This window comes from Ammospiza caudacuta, chromosome 4, assembly GCF_027887145.1.
Source record: "Ammospiza caudacuta isolate bAmmCau1 chromosome 4, bAmmCau1.pri, whole genome shotgun sequence".
Classification (NCBI taxonomy): domain Eukaryota; kingdom Metazoa; phylum Chordata; class Aves; order Passeriformes; family Passerellidae; genus Ammospiza; species Ammospiza caudacuta.
In genome coordinates, this window is record NC_080596.1 from 57,737,673 (window position 1) to 57,761,917 (window position 24,245).

At 38.1% G+C, this 24,245-nt stretch overlaps 1 protein-coding gene across 1 annotated transcript in view; it reads right to left on the reverse strand.

Moving 5' to 3' along the window:
• Positions 1–291: 291 nt before the first annotated feature.
• Positions 292–24,245, reverse strand: part of FAM193A (family with sequence similarity 193 member A) — a 37,756-nt gene continuing 13,802 nt past the window's right edge. The window contains exons 5-17 of the mRNA XM_058803534.1: positions 23,564–23,676; positions 23,168–23,410; positions 21,107–21,260; positions 20,821–21,000; positions 17,694–17,945; positions 15,532–15,730; positions 14,024–14,296; positions 13,389–13,671; positions 11,344–11,530; positions 9,613–9,843; positions 6,878–7,721; positions 3,868–3,949; positions 292–1,118 (exon numbers count right to left, since the gene is read on the reverse strand). Coding sequence (XP_058659517.1) covers positions 1,025–1,118; positions 3,868–3,949; positions 6,878–7,721; positions 9,613–9,843; positions 11,344–11,530; positions 13,389–13,671; positions 14,024–14,296; positions 15,532–15,730; positions 17,694–17,945; positions 20,821–21,000; positions 21,107–21,260; positions 23,168–23,410; positions 23,564–23,676 — 3,135 coding nt within the window. The 3' untranslated portion in view covers positions 292–1,024. The remainder of the gene's footprint in view (positions 1,119–3,867; positions 3,950–6,877; positions 7,722–9,612; positions 9,844–11,343; positions 11,531–13,388; positions 13,672–14,023; positions 14,297–15,531; positions 15,731–17,693; positions 17,946–20,820; positions 21,001–21,106; positions 21,261–23,167; positions 23,411–23,563; positions 23,677–24,245) is intronic.

Consider the following 24,245-nt stretch of genomic DNA (forward strand, 5'->3'; position numbering starts at 1 on the left):
ACTGAAATAGGAACATAACGGTAATTCACAAAAACTTAGTTCAAATAATCAGGAGGCATCTTTCTTGCTCTAGCAGGTAGTTTTTCCTATCAAGTGAGTTGGCAAACAGAGAATATATTAAAGTTGATAAGTCTTCATTGACCAATTTTGACACAAGCTGAAATTCATTTGACAAAACTTTTTGGTATGTTTCTTTCTTCCCTTTCCCCACCCATGCAGAAAAAAGCAAGACACAAGTCATCTGCCATACTAATGTATTCCATCTTTCAAAAAGAAAGACATGATTTTAATATTACTTAACAATATGTTAAAAAAGTAGCCAGTTAGGCTTCAGTGTTAATACAATTATACACTCTATAACAGATTTGATAGTGTGAGTACTGTTCTTTTTTAAATTTTCTCATTCTGCAAGTATTCTTACACAAGCTGGCTACAAGTCAGGAAGAAAAAAATCAAAACACAAATAGCGTAACTTGTACACTCTTAAACAGTAGATTGTGAAAGAACTGAGGGAATACTTGTCCCATAAGAGCCTCTTTCATGAAGTCATGTCAGGAGAGTTCTGGAGCAGATGAAAGCACAACTGACTAGGTCCATTCCTTTGTCAGGAGTCAGAATGACAAAACATAGCTAGATGCAGAAGTGACAGGAGCCACCGCAGATGATGCAATCTAGTATTTTGGCCTCCACCCAAGCCTAAGCAATTTAAAGTCTCTGAGGCCAAGGCATTCAGAAGGAGCTGGAAAAGAGCTATTGTTCCAACTCCAACAGCATACAGCTACAATCAAGTAAGTCTCACTCACAGACTACAAGCACACAAGCTAACAAATTCAGGTAGAAAGTGGCAATTTTTCAGTCCGCAAGAATTATCAGGCCAAAGGGTTCAGTGCAGATCCACACAGCACTGGGGACAAGGCAAGGCAGCACTGGCTCAAGACCAGATAAGCTCTCAGCACAGCAGGACAGGTAAGTGGAGTTGTCGTTCATTGATTCCTGCAGGGTTCCCTCCCTGTATTGTGTCATTTCAATGTGCAGCAAAGGTGGTTTTTTTTAAGCTAAAATTGGACCAGTTGATGGAAAGTCTCTGCCTTGTCTGTCTGGCAGAATCCAAGCAGAATCTGAAAACAAAGAAAAGTGATAAAGTGAAACCAGTGTAATTAAAATCAATCCACACATATCCCTCTTTTGGAGATAAGCTCTCATTCAGAAAGACAAAACTATACATTAAAAAAAATCACTTGTCCATCACTCACATACATAACAAAACAGTTACTTTCAACACCACTGCATTATAAGAATAAAGCAAAGGAGGTAGCAAAGAATGCTGCACATTCAGCAGCACAGAAGCAAGTTCAATGTCAACTAGAAACAGAAATGGTATTGCTGTACCCATGAAAAATTTTGAAAGGGTAAGAATGAGTGGCAGATGGTGTGTAAAGCAGCATCACCAATGGCATGGGACACTGCTGCTTCTCTTCTTAAAAAAAGGACACTGGAGACAAAAGACCTAGGGAAAGGAGGTCTCTATAGTACAGCAGATAAGTAGCCCACATGCCTGGAAAAAACACTCCTAGAACAAAAATCCTCTTATTTGCTTGCACTGACCACAGTTTATGGAATAACTCTGGAAAAAGTTGCCACATGCAGGCCTTTCAGGGACTGTTAATCTGATCTGAAGAACTTTATTGAGGCAAGGTGCAGCTTGGTGAGGCTAAAGGATGCATGACTGCATCAAAACAGTGCAAACCTCTCTCTGTACAGAAGGTTACACTGCTTCTGTAACAACTGAAAGCCAAAAAGGAGGGCAGTCAGAAGGAGCACAATTAAACAGGTACAGTGGAAGACTATAGTCAGACTTATTTTTTTCTTTCTGTGCTGGTTAGAAGCAGCATGCAATATTAATCATGATGTCAGGGTGTAATTAAGATATTCATCTATTATACCACTACAAAACATGAAGAGAAGATGATGAATGAACTCCAAGTGAAAAATATTAATTCAGTCAGCCTGTAGCTCATTGCCATGTAGGGTTACTAGAACAAGCCATGCTACTTGCCTTCCAAGTATTATGCTGGGCATTACCAAATGGTAGAGAACCTACCTAGGTATTAAAGGAGCCTTAATGGCATTAAGTAGTTGGTTTTGTCCCCTAAAAGAGCACCTATCAGGCTTTTCAGACACCTTTCCTAAACAGGTATTCGTAAAAACCTAGACAGTTACTCACACTTCCTACAGATGACAGTAAAGGAGTAGACTCCACCAATTAGTGAAGAGATTACAAACAGCAGGCTTTAAAGTGCTAACGCTTCAGTTGGATAACATTTGACAAATTTGTTCCCAAAATTCAACTGCACCTCTGCAAATGTAAGACACTGTTTCATTCATTCAATTGAGAGTAAATAACTGATGAAGAGAAATTCTCCATTTACTGAAGATTATGCAAACTTGAAGGAGGTAAGAATATTCCATAACAAAGGCTTATACTGTATCAACATTAGCAGGATCTAACACATGCCATATTTCACCCGTAAAACCTGCATTTTGATTTTTAAAACAATCCTTTAATTGGCACCATTCAGAAAAATAATTTTTAAGACTACAGACCATGTACCTACAACAATTTCATTGTCTTGCACGTAAGTAATTAGATATAGGCGTTTTGTAGCAATAATAAGCAGGAGTTGTACTCAGTTCCTTCCAAGACCCAGACACACATTGCATCCCAGGCATGTAGGCTATGAAAACTACATGAATTTAGAAAAGAAATCCATACTGAAAGCCCCTTCTTGTAACAAATGGCTTGTGTTGCTTTGGGAAATACTACTGTTGAGTCCTAAATTATTCAATTGCAGGAAACCAAGTTATTTGTGCCCATTACAGATTTGGCTACCATAGTGAATAGCTCACTAGATGCATTCATGGGGAACCAGCACAACCAAACTACTGGAGAACAAATTCAAATAGATTTCAGTATTATGGAAGAACATGTGCTACACTGTTTAAACATGAGATGTCTCCTCATATTTGAGGAATTCAGAGGTAACTAATATCACAGAATAGTCTGAGTAGGAAGGGCTACGATCTTTGAGTCCAACTCTCATTATGATGCACAAATCCCAAAATCAACCAAAAAGTCCAGAAGAAAAAACTTTCACAAGCACAGATTTATATTATTCTTTTACTGTCACTGTACTAGGTGAGATGAATAAGGCTTTGGGCAACTTGTTCTACTGGAAGGGGTCCCTGCCCATGCCAGGGGGGGTGGGACAAGATGGTCTTTAATGTTCCTTCAAATGCAAACCATTCTATGATTCCAGGATAAGCATCTCCCCTTAAAGTCTGGTGTAAGACACTACCCCACAGTTCTACACCTCTGCTTAATGTACAGTGAACAATTCCCAACTAACAGCTTCTGTAAACAAGGAAGAAAACAAAACAATCAAGCCTTTCTGAACTATCTGTTTGGAAACTTAAACCTAATAACTTTTTTAAAAAAATAAAAATATTAATAAGTATCTGACCTGTGTGGCTAAGAAATATCCACACAAACTTTGCTTATAAATTATGTAATTGAGAATATTCTGAAGGCCTTGATGAGTACCTAGGGGTCACACAGATCGTTCTGGCACTGGCTTCTGAATCTGTGCTATTCAGCCATAAGCTGTGCCCACAGATCACAGCTTTGGTGATTGTTAGTTTTCGGAATGTCAGCTGTAACAGGATTTGATGTGTTACAACACAGGCTTTTCTGCCAGGAGTTAGTTATTAACTTGGGGGCTGCTGTGAGGTTGTTTTTGCTTGCTTTACAACCATGACACATGGAAAGAAGCAACATCAGCATTATGCACAGGGATTACAGCACTTTACCTTTTGAAATACTCCACTTCTCGTTCTGTTTCATCCATTTCCACACTGTCTAGATCAATGTCTTTGGGAAGAAACACATCATCTACAAAGAAAAAATGATGGCACAATGTTAGATTCCATGGGGAAGGGGGAAGGAAAGAGGAAGAAGCTGCATTAAAGATGTCTTTGGAGAACTGACTGAACCTCACAGACTATTCATTATTCATATTTACACTGAATTAATACACACATAATTAAATAGACACTTCTTAAAACCCCTATACTAGCATCTCTGCCCAGACTTGAAGGAGTTACACTGGTAAAAAAGATGATTTAACAGTAAATTCACTAATTGCATGGGCTGCAAAAGGTACCATAAACCTGGAATGCACATTAGAGTAACCAAATCATACAGAGGGCTTGATGAATCAGATAGCTGTTTAATGCCTGAAATTTTTGGTCTGACTACTAAAAATGTAGTTCTAGAAATATTTTTAAAGCTGTATTTCTGAAGAAAAATACTTGGAAACTTCTGGGTTATAGAGTTGCTGTACTCCCTCTGGGACATGAGGATCAGGCTGCGTCTGCTAGAGTTTAACTCATGCTAGCACCGAATAGATTTCAAAAAAAATTAACCAAACCCAAATATTTAACACATTAATGTATGACTTGAATTGTATGGCCTCAACTCTAGCAGAGAAGTCACCACAGAGCCCGTTGGTACATTGTGCTATCCCAGCATATGGTTCTCCTTTAGACTTTAAAAAGAAATGCATTGCAAGCCACACATTTTTGTAGAAACCAATTTGAACATTTTCCTCTTGAAGTTTTTTTTTCTCACTGCATATACATGCAGTCTCATTTCATGCATTCCAGTCTCATATGCATTCCAGTCTCATTTCTGAAGCAGCTTTACAATACATTTCAAAAACCAGGTGTGACAAAGCAAGTAACCAAACCCACCAAGTACACACCTGACTAGAGAATCCTAGAGATGATGAGAATAGACAACTCATGCTAAAGACACTCGTGGCAGTTTTAAAAATTTCATGTGTTTGTTATTCAACTTACTTCTGAGGAAGCAGAAAGCCCTACAAACACAGGGCATCCCTAACACTTCTAGCTTTCTTCAGCCCTTTAGTAATAAGGAGTAAAAATACTCTGCCAGAAGAAATTTCTTTAAGAAACAGAGATCTCACCAAAAGCATATTTACTGCTTTAACACTTCATTTGAAAACTCAATTAAAACCCGCTAGCTTTGTTTCCCTTTTTTCATGTTCTCCCAATTACCCTAGTTTTTTGTATCTTTGCTAATTTGGTACATCAACCCTATATCTTAAAAAAATTATAACTACAAGAAAAACCATGTATTACAGTATCTTTCTTGTAGCTCTCAGGTCAGAACGACTTAAAGTAAAAACTCAGTCCCAAGTCTACAGAGAACAGCACAATTTTTTCTTGACAAATTCAGAAACACATCCCTGTATTTTTTCAGATGTAAACATTAACTTTCGGAAATTTTATGTATACTTTGACTTAAGCAGGAGAAAAAAAATGGTGGGGGCGGGGAGGAGGATAAGATGCAGAAGGTACCTGCATTCTCCTACAGTAAACACCCCCTCCCATATTTTCTCTTTCAAATGTCTCCAGTCTCTTCTTTCTGATCCCAGTTCTGGAGCTCTGTCTTGCTCCAATCATTGGAGTACATTCTTGTTAAATTAAAAGAGCCAAAACCCAAACACCCCACAACAGAGTATGCACAAGAACTGAGGTGTCAGAGAAAATGGTTCCATACTGTACTGCTGCTTGGCTGACATAGAATGGAAACATTAGGCACCAGATTTAAAAACAAAGATAGTGGGCTGACCCAATCCAAACATGAAATCACTAAAAAAATCCCTAGCACTTCCTGCAACCAGGAATTAGCTTTGTATTTTTGTAACAAAGCTTAACAAAAGTAAGTATTCTGAACACTGGCAGAAACTGCCAAGGCATGAAGGTCTCCTGTCTTGCTGTGCTTACCAGAACAGCAGCAAGAACTTGTGTACATTGAATTTATGTAATGTTAGCACTCAGCTACCAGGTGATTCCAGGGGAATGACTGAGTGCTCCAAGCAGACAGATGTCCACACCACAAAGCACAAAGCTGCCATCCCAGCTGGTAGTCCCAGTAGGGACCCAGGATGTGCAGGAATAAAGAAGTGCCTGAGAAAGCAGTTTGACTATGGGGCTGACAAAGCCAATGGGCCAGAACTGTGTGTGTTTCTCAGCCCTGGTATTAGCTGTTGGATGAGTTCAGGCAAACAAAAAATAAGTTGTAAATAAAATTATTCAAGTGCAACTTGCTTGACGTAACTCAATCTTCTACAGTTTTATTATTTCTGAGAAATAAAAAATAACTGACTAGAATGAGTTAATGTGGAGAACACACTCAATTTTATCAACTAATTAACATTCCACTACAACTTTTCACTATGGCAAATAAAAAAAAGTAAATTAGTTTCCGCATTAATTTACCTGTTGATGTAATTAATATAAGAAAGGAATTATTGTCACTGAAAAAAATGCATACTTGAATGACCACACATGAAAGACCATTCTTTGACTGAAGAATCCCCTTATTTCCCTTGCCTAAAGAGTAAGACCAACTTCATAATATACTCTTCGTGCTGTATGAGAAACAATCTTGCTTTTAAAGAAAATTCAAAATGGATTTCAACATACTATTGAATTAAACAATATATTTAAGCAAGAAAAGAAAGCCAGTCTCCTGGAAAGCCTAACTGACAAAACCCCCTAGAAAACCTAGAACACATCCTTATTCATTTGTTTGTAAAAGCATCCTACAATTTTTTACTAAAACACTATCCATCTCTTAATTGTTACAATTCTGATGACTTGACTTTTCCTGATACCAGTTTTCCAGTTTCTCTGATTGACATTGGCAGGAATGCCTGAAGATAAATATGTCTGGAATTAAATGGTAAGAACAGAACATAAGCCAAGTTTTTCAACTCTCTTACACACTTACCAATGGAATTGTTGACTTTGTCCCCTTTCTTCTTCTTGTTTTTCTTGTTCTTGCCTTTTGGTTGAGGAGAATCTGCAAGTATTAGCTTATTATTTTGCTGCTGCTCACTTGGTGATGGGGATTCACTTGTTACAGGTGCTTTCTCTTCCTTTACATGGTTCAACTGCTTTTTGTTGTTATTGTTTAATTTCTTCTCATCCTTTTTAGGTTCCGCAAGTGTTGGGAGCTCTGCTACTTTTGCTTTGGATTCTATTTGGTTTCTGGCTTTAGTCTGGATCTCAGCTGCTTTGGAGGACTCAACAGGCTTTTTCACTTGTTCAACACACTGTTTGCTCATCTGTTTTAGTTTCTGTTTGCTGTTTCCTTCTTTATGTTGATGCATAATATCAAGCAGAAAAGAGAGGGGCTCATGCTGCTTTACAGTGCCCTCCTTCTGATAAAGCAGCTTTGAGTCTCTAGTGTTGACAGGGTTGGACAGTTCACAGCCTGTCTCTAGAACTGGCCTCTGTTCTGTGTGATTCACATGTCGGGACAGTGAACCAGCTGAGGTTTCTATCTTTTCTGATTGCTCAAGGGTACCATTCTGAATGTCTTCTGGGCTGTTTGGCACAGCTTCCTTCACTGCCTGGCAGTTCCTAGTGAGCAGCTCTGCCTTTGCACAGTCCTTACTTGTTCTCTCTTTCTTCTTTTTCTTCACAGCCCGCAACTGCTGAAGCTCCTGGAGCCGCTGTAACTCCTGTTTCAGTCTCTCCTCCTCCTCTTCCTCACGCCGCCTCTGCTCCTCGAGCAGCTGGTGATGCTCCCGCTCCCTGGCTTCAGCTTCAAGTCGAGCTTTTTCTTCAAGCTGCAAAGTAACAATGGTTTATTGAAAGTGACAAATATTTTGGAAATGAAGAGTTTTAGGGATTATTACTACTTTGCTTTATGAATGTTATAAACCCTTGGATGTGAACATATGAAGGTACTTAGATCTGTAACTTTGCAGAGCAAGCAAATAAGTATACAAAAGCTGTCCTTTTAAATATATTACAATCCTTTCTCTGTTCACATTTTCTATGTTTCTCTAACTCATTTGACTAATGTTAATACCAACTGTTGATCCTTTCTTCCCTGCTGCTACGCCTAACTTCACATCAAAGTTTTCTATAGCCACAAAATATTCAGCTTCCTTCTCAAAGACCGTGTGTGTTTCTCAGGTAACTCAAGCTTGTATCAGGTTGTACAATTTACCTGTTCTCTTGCTATGGTAGCAGAATTGCCCTCTTTCAGAGATCAGGAACATTAGAAGGAAAAATCATTAAAAACATTCTGCACCAAAACACTAAGCAAATAATAGTTACATTAGAAGTTGTCAAAAATCCTAAGGATGGCAGATTTCCATTGTCAGCCATTAGTTCATTAATAAAAACAAAGACATGAGGGATTTTGCCGGCCATTACTGCCAATGCCTAAAACTTTGCTGGGCAGCACTGATCTTGCATCATTAACAAAATGAAACAAAGTCATACAATGAGAACAACCATGAACATTTATTTTCTTGCACATTTAGAGGTGCCTGTATGGCATTACTTTTTCAGTTATGGAAGTCATTCAAAAATGGGAATTACTCATGAGAATGACCCTATGGGAATTTTCCACTTACACTCCAACTGCACTGTATGAGCAAAGTGAATTTTGCATTGCAAGTTTTACAAAGTTTATTTTATTTATAAGTAATCCACTAAACCCTCAAGATGCTGAATAGTGCTACAAGATGAACATAGAGAATTTAACTTGTGAATATTAATCTTCCAAACCCATGGAAGACCCATGGGTCTTCCAAACCCATGGAAGCCTTTAAAGAATGCAGAAGCAGTGCCAGAAGAAAATCCACAAACAAGAAAATATTTACAGTGTGATCACATAACACGCTTACCAGAAATCAAAAACCTTCAGCAACCAATTACACTGAGCCTTGAACTTTATACTTATGGCTGATACTTGAACTGCTCTAAGAAAAGATTTCCTGACTGTTCCAACTTTAAAAAAAGGTATTTCTTCTGTTATTCCTCTTTCATATTTCCTCTGTATTATCCTCAGCAAATACTGTTTCAAAAAAATTAATTTCACTATTACACAGTGGAACTTTTCAGAAATCTTTTGTGCCAATTTTTATTTGAAAGCAACCTGTAATTTTTTCTTCCCTGCCCCCTCTCTGCTGCTTGCCACTCCAGCTCAGGATAACCCTTTGTGTCATCACGTGGCACAGCACTTAACCTCTGTCACTCAGGACAGCAAGGTGCTCAGTGCAATTATTTTAAAAATACCAAATGCAACTCTTCCTCTCTCATAAAAGCACTGACCTATGTTTCCTGGCTTTCTACAGAGACACTTTATCAAAACATTATCCCAGTACAGAAACACTGACTTTCTAATTTCCCTCACTTTTAAATGTCAATGCCACAAAACAATAAAATTGGTAACACTTCTGATACTCAGAAATAACCTTTGGAAGTGTGGGGAATTCCCATATAAAGCTGATTTGCACCAAAACACATGACAATGGCATTTTAAGGAATCCTCCCAGTTGAGTATATAACTCCTGAACAGGTGAGCCAGTTGTGTAAAAACAAACCGGCAGTGTGCCACACACCACAATTACAGCATTAGGATAAATCAGTACACAGTGGCTTCTTGAGGGGAGTGCACAGATTCAAAAGTGTGAGGTCTAGGACAAAGATACTTTCATGTCTTACCTTTCTCTGCTTATGCCTGGCTCGCTTGGCTGCACGAGAACTGCTCACAGGTTTGGTTTCAGAGCTGTTTATAAACTGTAGCAAGTCCTCCACCTTTCGATGGTCAACAACAGTTTCCCTTTCAGAGATCTGATCTGGTTTCTTCGGCTGCTCCTCTTTCCTTTTTGTTAAACGTAAACGAAGCTTTTCTCGCATCTCTGCATAATTCCTACTGGTTGGTGCAGCTGGAGGCTGAAGGACACACGACAAAAATTTAGTGACTAAATGGAAAAATTTCACTGACTTAATGCTTTTGAAATACCAAAATACTCTGCCTTCAAATAACACAGGAGGTCCAAACCTCTATCAAGCTCATTGTTTCTATGTGAACCTAAAGTCTATTTAACAGGCAACAGATCTGCCACACTTGGTGCTGGCTTCTGAACTACATTTTCCAACTGAAAGAACAGCAGATCTTGAGGAGGATGGCATGAGTAAGAAGACAAAGAAATAACCTTTAAAAGCAAGAAAAAATACAGTGACTTTTATTTCCATATTCTCTTATGATTGGTAAGCTGTATTTGAAAATTTCAAAGGAGCAGACGCTGGCTCTGTTTTTATTTCCCATGAAATCTGTTTCAGAGGTTGAGCTACCCAGGCCTCTGGGCTGTACCAGTGAAGGGCTGGATATCCTGCACTGAAGCCTGCCAGCCCACTCTCCAGCAGAGTCCTGTGAATAACTCAACACTGCTGCAAGTGGAATCCTTGCATCATGTTCCATATCTGTATTTCCAATCTCTCCCCTCCTGATGCCTTACCCTCTCTGCTCCTGTACCAGCCCTGGTGCCCATCTGTTCACAGCTACACCAGTTCAACTCACTAAACCAGCAAAACAAAGCCTATTAACTTAAAAATCCTGTCACATTCTGCCACTTCAGCAAAATGAATAACTTACTGTGCAGTCAGGTAACCATCAAACACAAATCAAGCATGGATATGGTGGGAGCATTCAAGGAGAAATGGGATGCCTTCCCTGGCCCCTTTAAGCCACAGGGCAGGGGATTTAATTCACTTGAAACACTAAGATGAAACTGACCTGATCGAATACATGGCAAATAAGCTGAGCTTTTACTTCAAATAGGAAAAATGCCAGTGACTCAAATTTTACCAGTAAACTGATTATTAAAACAGGCCACACAGATTTTCAAGTTAAGAAAAAAATAATCTGTTATATTTCAGCTAAGAATCTAGAGTTTCTCTTTTTATTTTTTCTCCTTTTTAAAGAATTGGAATAAAGTGAATACTTTGAGGATTGTTATTTTTACAGCTAGCAGACTACCTCATAAATTGCTGTAAAGATTTAAACTAATATCCTATATAAAGGGTACTTTTACCCAACCTCATCACATTCATTGTAACTACAGTACTACAGAGGAGCAAATGAATTTTGCACAGTTATTTAAATGGCTCAATGCCCCTGTTTGCAGTTTCAGTCAAACATGGCATCTATTATCCAAGTCGGTTGCTTCCTAAATCTTTTAGTCATTTTTATTGCTCTTAAATGCTTTGAACTGGAAAGGTTTATTTCAATCCTTCATTTCAAAGAAGAAAATTACTTTTCAACTCCTTTTACAACCTCTTGAGTGAGTTCCAATGCCATCCCCTAAGATGCAGTCTGATAAATCACACGCAACCTTATGATGAGTAAGTGACAAAAAGCAAACAAAGGCAATTTAAAATACAAAAACTTACTCCTCCATGGCCGAAGAACTCACAGTAACAGCAGTCACAGTATTTTCCTTCCTTCTGATTTGTGGAAGTTGAGGTACTGGAGCTATGCTCTGAGCAGCTATCTTCATCCTGGCTCTCCTCCCCATCATACTGCTGATGATCGTACGTGTTACTGTTCTCACAGCGATGGCCCTCACAATCAGGGTCACTGTGTCCAATTAGAAAAAAACGCTTATAAAACCCTAATGATAATAAATAAGGCATAATAATAATAATAACCAATAACAACAACAATATTATTATGATTATTTAAAAAAAGAGAAATGTATACATGTTCCTGTCTCTAACAGGAACAATGGTTCTCGAACTGGGATATCAGTCATCCTAAAGCTTTCATCCACTAACTTACAAATGGAGACATTTGAAACCAAGCAGCAGGATAAAATGATACACAGGAAAGCCATCTCTAAGAACCAAATTTAGTGATGCCCTGAACAAGCATGCCTAGAGAGTGAGTTTTGGAACAGCTCTTCCTGGCTTTAAACAGGTAAAGTATTTCAGAAGTACTGACTAGCTTTTTTAAATGGAATAGTTTTGAAACTGCTGCCCTTCTCACCATTTGTGACATCAAGAAGGTTTCAAATGCAGTTGCAAATCTCCTGGTTTTAGATATATTTTCAAGCTCTTGACTTAAATAAAAAATCCAGTGTCAGCTAAAACCTAGAAGTTTCCATTACCCTGTCTGCAACTTGATTTTGAAGGGGGAATACTGGCACATCTCTTCAATAAGCATTTGATTCCCCCAGAGCTCTGTGTAACTGCACACAACATTTCTACTGCCCAGGTCTTCTAAAACAGACATGATTTTGCTCCAAAAGAAAGTAGCACTAAAAAAATCCCCTTTCTTGTCTATCATTAGTATTTCTTTGTTCTTATGTTAGAAAGGTGAAAACAGGCCATATTCTGCCTTATCTACAGAATATGTATAAATCTGCTTTCTAACCTCACTCCCCCTTCCCAGATTGCAATCACTGCTTCTGGGTCTCTCTCAGTTCATTTTTTTTTTCCCAAACAAAAAATATCACATTAGCACCTGGAAACAATGATAAAAAGTTGGATTTCTACTGTGTCCATATTCAATTATGTCCCTGCACTACATAAGAAAAATTCTTTACAAAATTGTGATAATTTCTCAAGTATGAAAGAACAGTTACTTATCTGGAGACATCATCAATAAAACCAGTTGGTAACAGAAACAAGGACATTTTTAGAAGTATTTACCAAACCCTAACTAAATCTCACACCATCTTCCAAAAACTTACAGCAGCCAGGAGACTACATTGATACCATCCATGATCACAGCCCCACAGGTCATAGAGCTCAGAGCAATGACTCAACTCCTTTTCTGTTATGCCTCCACCCTTCAGACACATCAAAGGGCTGCCACCATTGTCAGCCTGCCACAGTACATAACATTACCAGAAGACAGCTCCACCAAAATGCTTCCCACCTCCAAGACCTTTGAAAATCTTCAGAAATCACAACATCCCTTCCACGCTAAAACCACTGTATAAATGGTAGGAGTTATATCTGAGAAGCCTAAAGTGCAGTCAGGAAAACATGTCACTACATGGCAGGTTTCAAGACCATGTATGACCTCTTTATATTCTGAGCTAAATTACAGAGTAAGGTCTTCACAGCTTTCCACTCCTGCTTGCCATGTAATGCCAAAATGCAGAAAACAAGAGGTCTGCGTCTCAGCAGCATCATTAACCAGTAATTAGAGTAAGGAAGAACAGTTTGATTTGTATATCCCAGACAATATTTCTAGAAGTGTGCAAACATTTCTTTTCAAGCCTCTGAATTCAGTAACTGGACTGCACAATGGAAATCATATTTGTGAAGTCTCACACCAAGCTAAATACTAAGTATCTGCACTTGGTTTCATTTGCTGAACACAAACACAGCTTTCACACTACAACCAGTGGCAAAGGAGAAGAGGTATCAGTATTTTCATTTCCTATCTACTGAATAAAAAAGAATGGCAAGAATAACAACAAACTTACCTGCAGACACTTGGTGGGGCACTTACAGAGCTGTCTGTGGTTGAAGTAGGAGGTGCAACTGTAGTAGGACAAAGACCTGAATGAGGATCCACAAATCCAGGGGCTGTTGCAGCAGTTTTGGGGAAAGAAGGAGCAGCAAGGTTTGGAAGATGTGGTGTGGAGGCTGGAGACAGTGCAGCAGGAGACAGTGAAGGAAGGGATGCTAAACTGGTAGGACTATTTCGTGGTGCAACTGGTGCAGAATGTCTATGATCCTCTTTATTAATATTGTGGAACACTTCACCTAAATTGGTGGGAAAAAAGAAACCACCTACAGTTAAAAATAATTACTAAGTCCCCATAAACTATCCATAAAATCATACAGAGTACTGTATATTCTCAGCTTCTATAAAAACCAGCAGTATTTCAACTAATTTCCATTACCACTTTCCAACCCTAACATCAAGGTCGCACAAAGTTCTTCAATCCAGAAGACTTCAATCCAGACAGAGACTATCTCAAGAATAATAACAGCAATTAACAAAAATCATCAAGATGCATGATTTTACTAAATTAAACACTTATATAAATCCTTATAGTTAGCTATATGTACTTGAGCCAGTTACTGAAGCTGTATGTGAGTTACAAATCCTTACCTATCGATGAAGGTCTCTTGGATGATACTTTGAACTGGTTGCTGCTTGACTGCACTGTAGTTGCTGTGCAGGAGACAGAAGAAGTGGCAGAAGAGGTTGCCATGACAACTTTATTAGCTTCCATAAAGGCATCCTGGAAATTGTACAGACATTTCTTCTTTGCACCATTTTTTTTCTCTTTGCTGTCAGTAACTGCTGTTGTTTCATTGCTAGATGTAGTAGGAAGTGCTTCGGGTCTTATTTCTGAGAGTGCTGGTGCTAATATATCACTCCCTTCAATTGAAACACAGAGTAATTAAGAATCACATAATTACTGAAGTGTCTTTACAGGATTTAAATTACACATTCAATAATTCAGATGCAGACACAGGATATATTGTTAATGTTGGATTAGTAGGATTAGTGAAGGGAATTCTCCTTTCCCTCTCCATCCTCCCAGATAATGTAGGTGTAACAAAATGTGCTGGGAAGTATCAGAGCAGAATCACAAACCCTGAAGACAGAATTCTAAGAATGTCACTAAATGTGTTAACAAGCAGTAAATGTGCTACAGGTATCTTCATCCATTTATAATTGAAAAATTTCAACTTGACAACATTTTAACATGCTAAAGATATAATATCCACTATCTGAAATCCAAGTAGGCCATGACAAAATTGTAAGATGAAACAACATATCCATTTATCAATACAAAATTATAAACCATTTATTAATTTGAATTGCAGTTAACAGAAACACCTTTGTGATAGACCTTCCAGATGAGTCTGCCACCAACCATCTGTTGGAATAGCTACCCACAACTACACTTGTAAATGGATGAGCTGTCCCACTGGGGAAATTTTCTGGATGTTTTTAATGCCTTTCTTTTTAAATATCACTGTAGTAGCTTCAACAACTTAGCAGCACATGAGTCTGAAAAAGAAAGCCAACACGCAAAATCCCCAAGCCTCCTTTTGTATACAAGACAAAAAATAAAAACGGCTTTTTAGTATTTGCTTGGATGCGAATGGAAAGATTTCTCTAATTTTCCTTTTATTCTCTTTCACTTTAACCATTAGGATTTCCAAATGCTTCTTGGCTTAAGTTAATCTTTTTCTTGATTTGAGCCTTTTTCTCAGTGACAATGTGGTTATCTGTGTGCATTGTAAGAAGTAGGACACAGTGCGTTATTACCAGTGCTCTTACTACCCTGTAGGAACAAGGCAGGCTTTTGTGGAGAAGTCTAGAAGTTATTTAAGTTTTCCTTTACAATACTAAACTTCTGAAGACAAACAACTCTACAATGACCACAGGTGAAAACCAGCATGCTATTTGTTTGCCTTTAGCATCTTCTCCCTAGTACATAAGAATTTATTTTCCAATTTTCTGCCCAACTGGAGTAGAAGTGGCAGCAAATCTGCCAGAATCCCATTTTATAAAACCATGGTGATAAAATCCACCAGTCCTGAAAAGAAACATAAAACATAAGGCTTTTAACTAGTCAGTATAAAGTAGCAACAAACCCTCACCAGGAACTGTGTCAGGCAAAAATGTAGCAGGATTCCAGTTCTTGTCATTCATCACCTCTGAACCCCAAAGACTTATAAATTTAGAGCTATTCCAATCTGGAGTGCTCCCAAAACAGCTTGGATAAATATGATCTTGGAGAGATGCATTGAATACTTGATGCTTGTTTGTATGATTCTGAACTGGAGCTGGTGGTAATGCCTACAACAAAAAGAAAGAATATCTTCCCCATTAATATTCTGTTTGCTTGCACAGTCACTCCAATAGCAATATTCAAGTCATAGTGTTTTAACTGGAAAAAGCATTATCAAAAGTATAATAGACACTATTTCCCAGAAAGATAGAAAGGCTGATTTGTTAATAATTATAATGCATATAACATATTAGACAGATTGTGTGTAGATCTGTATATTTTACACTCACAAAGCATTGCTTTTAGAATCAAATAACAGATGAACATAAAATACCCAAGTCTCAAAAACTAGTTGTGTCAATATATAATTAAAACCAGTATTTGTATGAATTTAGAACTTGCTAGGAATTACTACCTTTCAAAGCATGAGCTGCCTAAACAAATTAATCTTCTCTGACATGACAATCATTACCACAGAACACAATTGTGAAAAAGGGATTACAAACACTTCAGCACTGAAAATAAGGACAAAAGAAAAAGAAACAAAACACATAAAAAAAACGCTAATTATTTTCTTCCTTTAATTTTCAAGTATTAAGTGGTTCCTAACTTAAAATTAACAAGCAAGGAATACACCCCTTCCTTTTAAGAACCAAGTGGGGGAAAAAGAAAAGGAAGCACACATTTTTTCTCATTTTATAGAGACAAGTTGTTTGGGCTCACTCGATTTCTTCTGGCTGAAATTGTTTACACATTCTAAAATTACCTGTCTCCCAGAGACCTCATGCAACATAAACATTATATTCAAATACTGCTACCTTTAAAAAGGAAAAGCAGCTTTTTTTCTCTTTTTATACTAGATTTGATGCAAATTAAAAGCTATGCAGAAGTAGATAGAGATATTATAGATAAAGATATTAAAAATATCAGTTGAGTCCAAAGACCTTTCAGACATTAGACTCATGGCCAAACAAACTACTTAAATACATAGTCTCCCTTTTTTATAAAGAAGGATTTTCATTATCTGCCTAATGGTGAAGGTGGGAGGGGCTGGAATAACCTGCATTGAAGAAAATTTGACTACATGGGTGCAAAGAAATACTTAACATGGTCTCAAAAGAACAGCAATGGGCTGTTGCTGGCACATTGCAGCTATGGAACAGAAGTAAGGGACACCCAAGACAGGAAACCCAAAGTGGATGCTAAGAAGGATAAAAAGAGCAAGTAAGAGTCATCTTGATGGATTATTCTACTCTCCTTGCAACCTTGACCAGTTGATCAGACCACGAGAAGACAAGGATGTACCTAATGACAGAGGCTTTTTTTACCCCTCTCAGCATCACCCACAGTTCAGCTGCTTTAAACATATGTGAAACAGCATCCCCAAGAACAGGGAGGCTTGGGTTCAACTCATACTTCTGAAAAGCTGTCACTTGGTCCCAATTCTTGTTCCACACCTTTCTCTCTTGTTTATTATTTACGAGTTTAAGGTCAAAAGAACTTTGCAGAACCTGCAGAAACACGAGTACTCTTGAAGGACAAAAAACCCCTTACAAATATGATGTATGTCTTTGCTCAAAAAAAACCAACAAATCCCAACCAAAAAAAAAAAAAAAGAGGAATTCACAAAAATTTTTAATTACAAATCTCAGAATATTACTGCCAAAATGGAATACTAAATTTTTCTGATACATATAAAATGAAGACAATTAGTTTTCTTACACTGACTGAAGATCCATCACTGCTTCCACCTTGCAAGCCTCATTTGACTCAACATGCTTCCTAATCACAATGAAGACATTATCAGTCTTCCTGACGAAAAAACACCCTCAGCCATTCTGTACAAACCTTCCAGCAGTTCTCAATCTCACTCCCTGCCCCTCAGCATTCCTTGCAAAAGAAATATTATAACCAAACCACAATTTGGAACAACTTTTCATTATTTCACTGATACTCAGTCATGCTGGTTTATGCAGCTGTACAGAATTTCCCCTGGGATGGGGATGCATCCATCTCCTTGGTCAGGCTTACCTTATTGTGTGTGAAGGGAGAAGCAGTGTACAAGGTGGGATGGATAAGTGGACGAGGCAGATGAGGAATTGTATGCAATGGTATATGCCCATGGATGTGAGGGTAAAGATGAAGTGCAGGATGTGCAGGTTTTTCAGTATTCATAAACTGGTGCCCAGCAGGCAGGCGTCCAGTAGCAAGTGCAGAGACTGTAAGTCCTGAGGCTTCTTGTTTGCAAACATGACATTCACAAGCATTTGGACCTTGGTCAGCCTACAAAAAAACCCAACAAAACCTATTAAAAACTCAATCTACTCAACAGACAAAAAATTCCTACTAATCAGTAGTATTATTTCATTTTGCATACATCAATTAATATTTTCAGAGCATCCATATAATTTTTTTCTAGTACCAATAGAAAAGTCTCATAGTGAAGCAAAAGCACTAGTGAAGAATCTCTGTCTTACTTAAAAGAATACCCTAAAACCTGAGAGATTTCATACCATACAGAGATTTAATGTCCACTATGAGTGACAACAAGCAAAATACTGATACAAACCTTGACAGCATTCAATCATTACCAGGCAAACACCCCAGTATAAAAAGAAAAGGCCTAACTGGATTAATATTTTTCACAACTTTCCAAGCATATGTAAAAAATGGGTGTAGGAAGCAGTGGTAAGAGTTGATTAGCTGATCAAATTGGAAGTAGTCCTCAGTATAATAGGCAGAGCACAAACAGCATGTCAAGGGAGGCAATCTCTCCACTTCGCTCAGCACTGGTGACTCCAGTGCCAGGCTCAGTGCCAGGCTCCCCAGTATGAGACAGGGACACCCTGCTGTCAGACCAGGGAAGGACCACAAAGATGGGAGCATCTGTCAAGGAGTGAAGGAGAGCTCTAGGACTGTTCAGCCTCAAAGAGGAGATTCACCCTGACTGGGTGGAGAAGGGATGAACAGAGAGGACAGTACCAGGCTCCTCTCAGTGGCATCCCATGAAAGGATCAGAGGAAATGGACACACTAAAATACAGGAAATTCCACTCAAACCACTCATTTGTGAGAGTGGCTGAACACTGGAACATAACACCTACAGCAGTTCTAGAGCCTCCACTCATGGTGGTACTCAAAACCCAACTGGACACTGTGTTGACCAACTCTCTTTAGATGATCTTGCTTTGACCAGGAAGGTTGGTCTGGATTATCTGCACAAGCCCCTTCTAAACTCAATTACCCTGTAAATGTGTGAGGCTGACATTTCTCCTAAAAATTTCACAATTGCACCAACCATGAAAAATCCACACTTCAGAAACTTGGACAGATCTCAAGGTATCATCAGCCTCTATTGTCTCAAAAGAACTCCAGACTTTAGAAGAAAAGCAGCCCAGGAAAGAGCAGTTTCATTTCCCTTTCAGCTCATTACTTTTTCCAGCACTGTCACCTGATATTTCACTGGTATATAATTTTATCAGAAGCAATACCAAGAATACTTCCCAATTTCTCATTTTCCCACCAATGTGGCAGTTCACATTTTTCCAAAAATGTAACATTAAAATTAGCTTTCTAGAGAAGAACTGCCAGGTGATGCTCTTCTTACATATCCCTTCCTCTCAGAAACAAGTAACTCATCATTAGCATTTAAAGGCATTACAGCCTTTAACATAAGGTATATTTTAACAAATAACAGATGTCATCAACTAAATACAGCTGAATTAATTTCATGTATAAAGAAAGCAAACCCCCCCACCTTTATAATAAAAAAATCAGTACTATCCAGAAATCAACACTAATCTACTAACAAATGAAAATGGAAAAAATATTTCAAACAAACTGAAGAGACTCAAACCCCAATTCTGATGAATTGGGTACTGAAAAGGAATCCAAGAGAAATAGAGGTACTGAGTAAATTAGCAAAACCAAGAGGTAATGCCAAAAAATCTCAAATTCACATGACATGTATAAGTGAAATTCATCACTTAAATACAACACTACACTACTCAGCTCTGATTAGATCAGACTAAATAAGAATGTCATTAAGAGTTCCTCAGAATCATTCTGAAAATACTCTTACTCCTCAAAGAAAAGAAAAAGGCCAAATCCATCTTTTTATCTTGCATTTTAGTTTGCTTCCCTAAGGCAAGCAGACTTATATAATCTAATTTGATTTTCCACAACAAATACTGAATCTCTTTCACCAGTTTCAAACTAGTCTGACAGAGGTCTCACCCCATGTAATTTTTATGGCATAGGTCAGCAATACATAGAATAAACCCTCGATGTACTTGCTGAAAGAAAATTGGTTTAATACTCTTAATACCTTCAGTGGAAGGTCTTAAAACATCCTAACCAGAGGATAACACTTGCTGGGAGATGATTATTGTCTAAGGTCTCAAAGGTGCACCACTATGCACTCTCTCATGCAATAAGAAGAAATGAAAGTGACAGTCTCTCTCAAAGCAGGGAGCCTGTGTTGTAGCTGCAGGGTAACTTAGATTGAAATCCTTGTGGTTACAGAGACAAATCCATTGGATCCTTTGCTTTGGTGCTCAGTTGTTAAACCAAACACTGCTACTTGCAGAGCAGGTAGTCCAGGCATGGTTCTCTAGGTGGTCTGATGACCTCACAGTCAAGAGCTTCATAATCTCAAGCCATTAAAAACAAATAAACCAAACATCCCAAGACCCATGCTGTTGAAGTCATGCAACGAATGTATATACACAGGGAAAGGCAATCCTCAAATAGAGGATATGACTATCCTCAAATATGAAAGAAATCTGTGTTAACTAAGTACTCATAACATCCACCCCCACCCTAATTCATTTCAAATAACATAACACCAATATTTAGCAAAGACCAGGCTGATGTTCCAAACAGAAATGCTTGTTAGTTTGTTTCTCATTCATACAGGTAGGAATAGGCCTTTTCCCCTTTTCCTGAAGCAACTTTTAATATAACTAACATATTTCAGGTTTTGACTAAAAGATTATTTGACATGACAATGTAACAATTAGTTATTTTAGGTGTCATACTTACCTACTGACAACTTAATATTTTAAGTTAAAAAATTAATTGACAATGTAAATGTCTTCTCATTCAACAGCCACATTTCAGAAATTAATCTACTACAAGATGCTTTTAGATGTCTGTACCTGCTGACTGGGGTAAGAAGGTGGTGGACTATCCATTTTTGTTTCCTCTTTCCTTAATGCCCTTTTTCCTAGAGACATTTCCTCCTTTTGAGTCCCTGGTGGTTCACCACTGCTCTCCCCATCTGCTTCTTCATCATCTGCTTCTGAGGAACTGCTGCTAGTACTGCTCACCTGAGGAGACTGGACAACATTAACTCATTAACATGGGGACATTAACAAGGACAAGCCTTTCTCCAGTGAGCACATCCAAAAAGCAGAACAAGCTAGGGCACTGCAAATGCTGTACCTCATCTTTCAGGGCCATGTTCTCACCGCCGCCGTTCAGCTCGCTGTGGATTCCGTTCATGTTGGCTACAACCTCTGCATCGTCGTAATTATTCAGTGGGTAGATATCAGCAAATTTTGCTGATAATGGTGCAACATCATCATCATCACTACCACTGAGGGGAAAAGAGGCTTAGATAAATCCCAGTGCTCAGTTATAGTGAAAGCAGCTAGAATACCAAGATGAAATAAAGTTGAGGGCATCCCTTGTATAAATGTTCCAATTAGGAGCAATGGATGGTCTTCCAAGTTGTTCAACTGAATTTACTTTTTCAAGCAAGTAAAATCAAACGATTTGCTACATAATCCTACTCAATGTAGCAGTCACATGCCTAAATGACAGACTTAATTGAAAACAGGATTCTCTACTGCTTTTGGGCAAAATATTTTTCAAGCACTCTTTTCTGACCAAGAACCTAGGGAATTAATAATTCCAGGATACTGATGACCTTAAATTTGATGAAAAAAGCTTTATGCCAATGTCTTCCTTCATTCAAATTGCTAAGTGGAAAAACCCAGAATATAAAATTTGAGTTTTTCCACACGTTAAATGTCACACCAGTAAAAAGGGAACACTGAACACATCGCAGCAGCTCTTAAATTTCTCAATAGTTTGTAGACAACCTCACATCTGCATGCTTTTCAAAATTAGTTCTAAAATACTTAGTGGAATTTTTTGCCTAACAGATAGATAGTAATAGGACGTGCACATTTAATTACTCACTCCAGGGAAGTGTTGCAAAGATCAGTTAGTTCATGTTGCTACAATAATCCAAAGCTCTTAAAAGAGCTCTTAAACTGTGCACTTTTATCTTTTGCATACCATAAAATACTCAGCCAAAATTTAATTACATGATGACACCATTAGGCAATGAAGAAACAAAACACAGCAGATAGTATAAGACATAAAATGGCACTTCCCCAAGGAGCAGTGGTATTTCCCTAAAAATAGGCTTCTTACAGTTGAATCTTACTTGGATTCAACTGAACTAGCTTCTGAAGAGACAAAGTGAACAATTTTTGACATTTCAGCACCAAAATTAGTGAGAGTTTATAGAAATGGCAAAGTACATACTTAAGAACACAGCAGTTTTCAAGGGCTCCCTGAATAGGTACAGAAACTACAGCTCTGTAATGGAATACTAAACCATTGGTGGCAGTAGATAAATGCTTAGAGAAAACGGAACTTAGTGACTGACAGTGACCACAAACACCCCACACACCTGCACTGTCCTTGTTCATCACACCCTGTGAGCATGGAATACAATGGGAAATTCCCCTGACTGTACCTACAGCAGGTATTTCATTATTTCAGTGTTCCCACCATTTAAGTAACTCAAGTTGGGGTTTTTAAGTATTTCTTTAGAACAGCACGTAACAGAGGAGACTCCTGGTTAGCTGTAGCCATACTGAGTACAAAAGCCAGCCCACCAGGCAGCTTTTACTGTTTGGAATCACGAAGAGGTGGAAGTTACCATTAGGCTAATGTCTCAAATCTCCTGAAGACTTGGAGTGGAGTGTAAGAAATTGAGTGGCAGATACTTCTGATAGGGACAACAATTTTTGATGGAAGCCATACTAACACAGGTTCAACAATCCAAAAAGCCATATAATAAAGGGTTTTTTTGGAACCAAAGCGATTCATGTGAATTGATGATCCTTCAAAAAAAGGAATGCCAGTTCCCTTGCTCAGTTTAGGAAAATCTGACATTTAAAGACAATGTTCTAAAGCAGTCAGAATCTGACGTCCCTGTAATTGCAAAGCAGGAAAGCGTACCACAGAAACTTCTAGCAATAGTGGTAATACAGTATCCTCAGAAATTTTCAGAAACCTGACAGCATCTATTTTAATATATAGATGTTTGCACAGCAAACAGCTGGAGTTGTGGCCAGCTGAACACAGTACCATTATTAAATAATTTTCTGGGGCTAAACTAGCATTACATAATGATAGCCAGCCAATGTCATTTGTCTGCTTAAGTTCAATTCACTATAAAACTTTAAAACAGGAAAAGGAACTTACAAAGTCGGTGCAGAACCATTATCTGCGAGGATGAGTCTGGGATGCTGCTGAATTGTGATAGGTGAGCTGGAACCAGATCCTGAACTTGCTGAAGACATACTGGGTGGGCGGATCTCAGATAAATAATCCGGAGCAGAATCGATTTGTAGTGGTAACTGGTTAATGTGGATGTCATCCGTTATGGGAGAATCCATGATGCCACACGTTAAAATGTGTGAAAGGCTGCAGTCATCGCAAGTACATCTGCTCAAAAATTAAATTACAGATTTTTATGATCTTGTTTAACTAGCATTTATTCAAAGTAACTATATTCTTTGTTCCAATAATGTATTTCTTTTTACCTTGAACAGGAAAGTAATGATTTTTTATGATTTCATAGCAAAAACATCAGCTCACCTTCTTCTATAATTACAGTTGGGACAGTCAGGCATGCTCAAACGTGATGACAGCATGTGTCTCATTGTGTCTGTGAAGTTGTTCTCCCCAGATAGTGCTTTCTTGTTATTAAGCTGAAGTAAATGGTAAAAGTAATGTTTTAGTAGTGCAAGTCTTCCCGTTAAAAACTCAATGGCACATAATGACAAGTCACATAACCAAAAAGGGTTCTTTGGGCAAAATAATTGAAAAGCAGAATAATTCAGAATAATTCCATGACGGTGGCGTTTTGATCACAAAAAGGAAGTTCAAAGTTACAAATGACAAACATTTGGCATCAATACTCTTCAAATAAAGTCTGTCTCTAGTATGAAATAGGAAAGTGGACAAGTCTGTCTCCCTGACGGATTCATAGGTACATCTTGCACTGTATTTCTGCTGATGCATTCTGAACTTGAGCAGTTTTTGTCTTGTTTCATGATATGCACAAAAGGACACTGCTGACAAATGGAGAAAGCAAACTGACCCTTAACTTGCAAATAAAAAAAATTTAGGACTAATTTGTTAGCTACAATGGTATGGAGTCAAGAGTAGCTGCCCAAAACAGGACTTGACTGCATTAGTAAAAAAATACAATCCAAATAATCTCCACCTGGCAGAGGCCTAATCCTGAAAACACCTAATTTCATTAGATACCTACAAG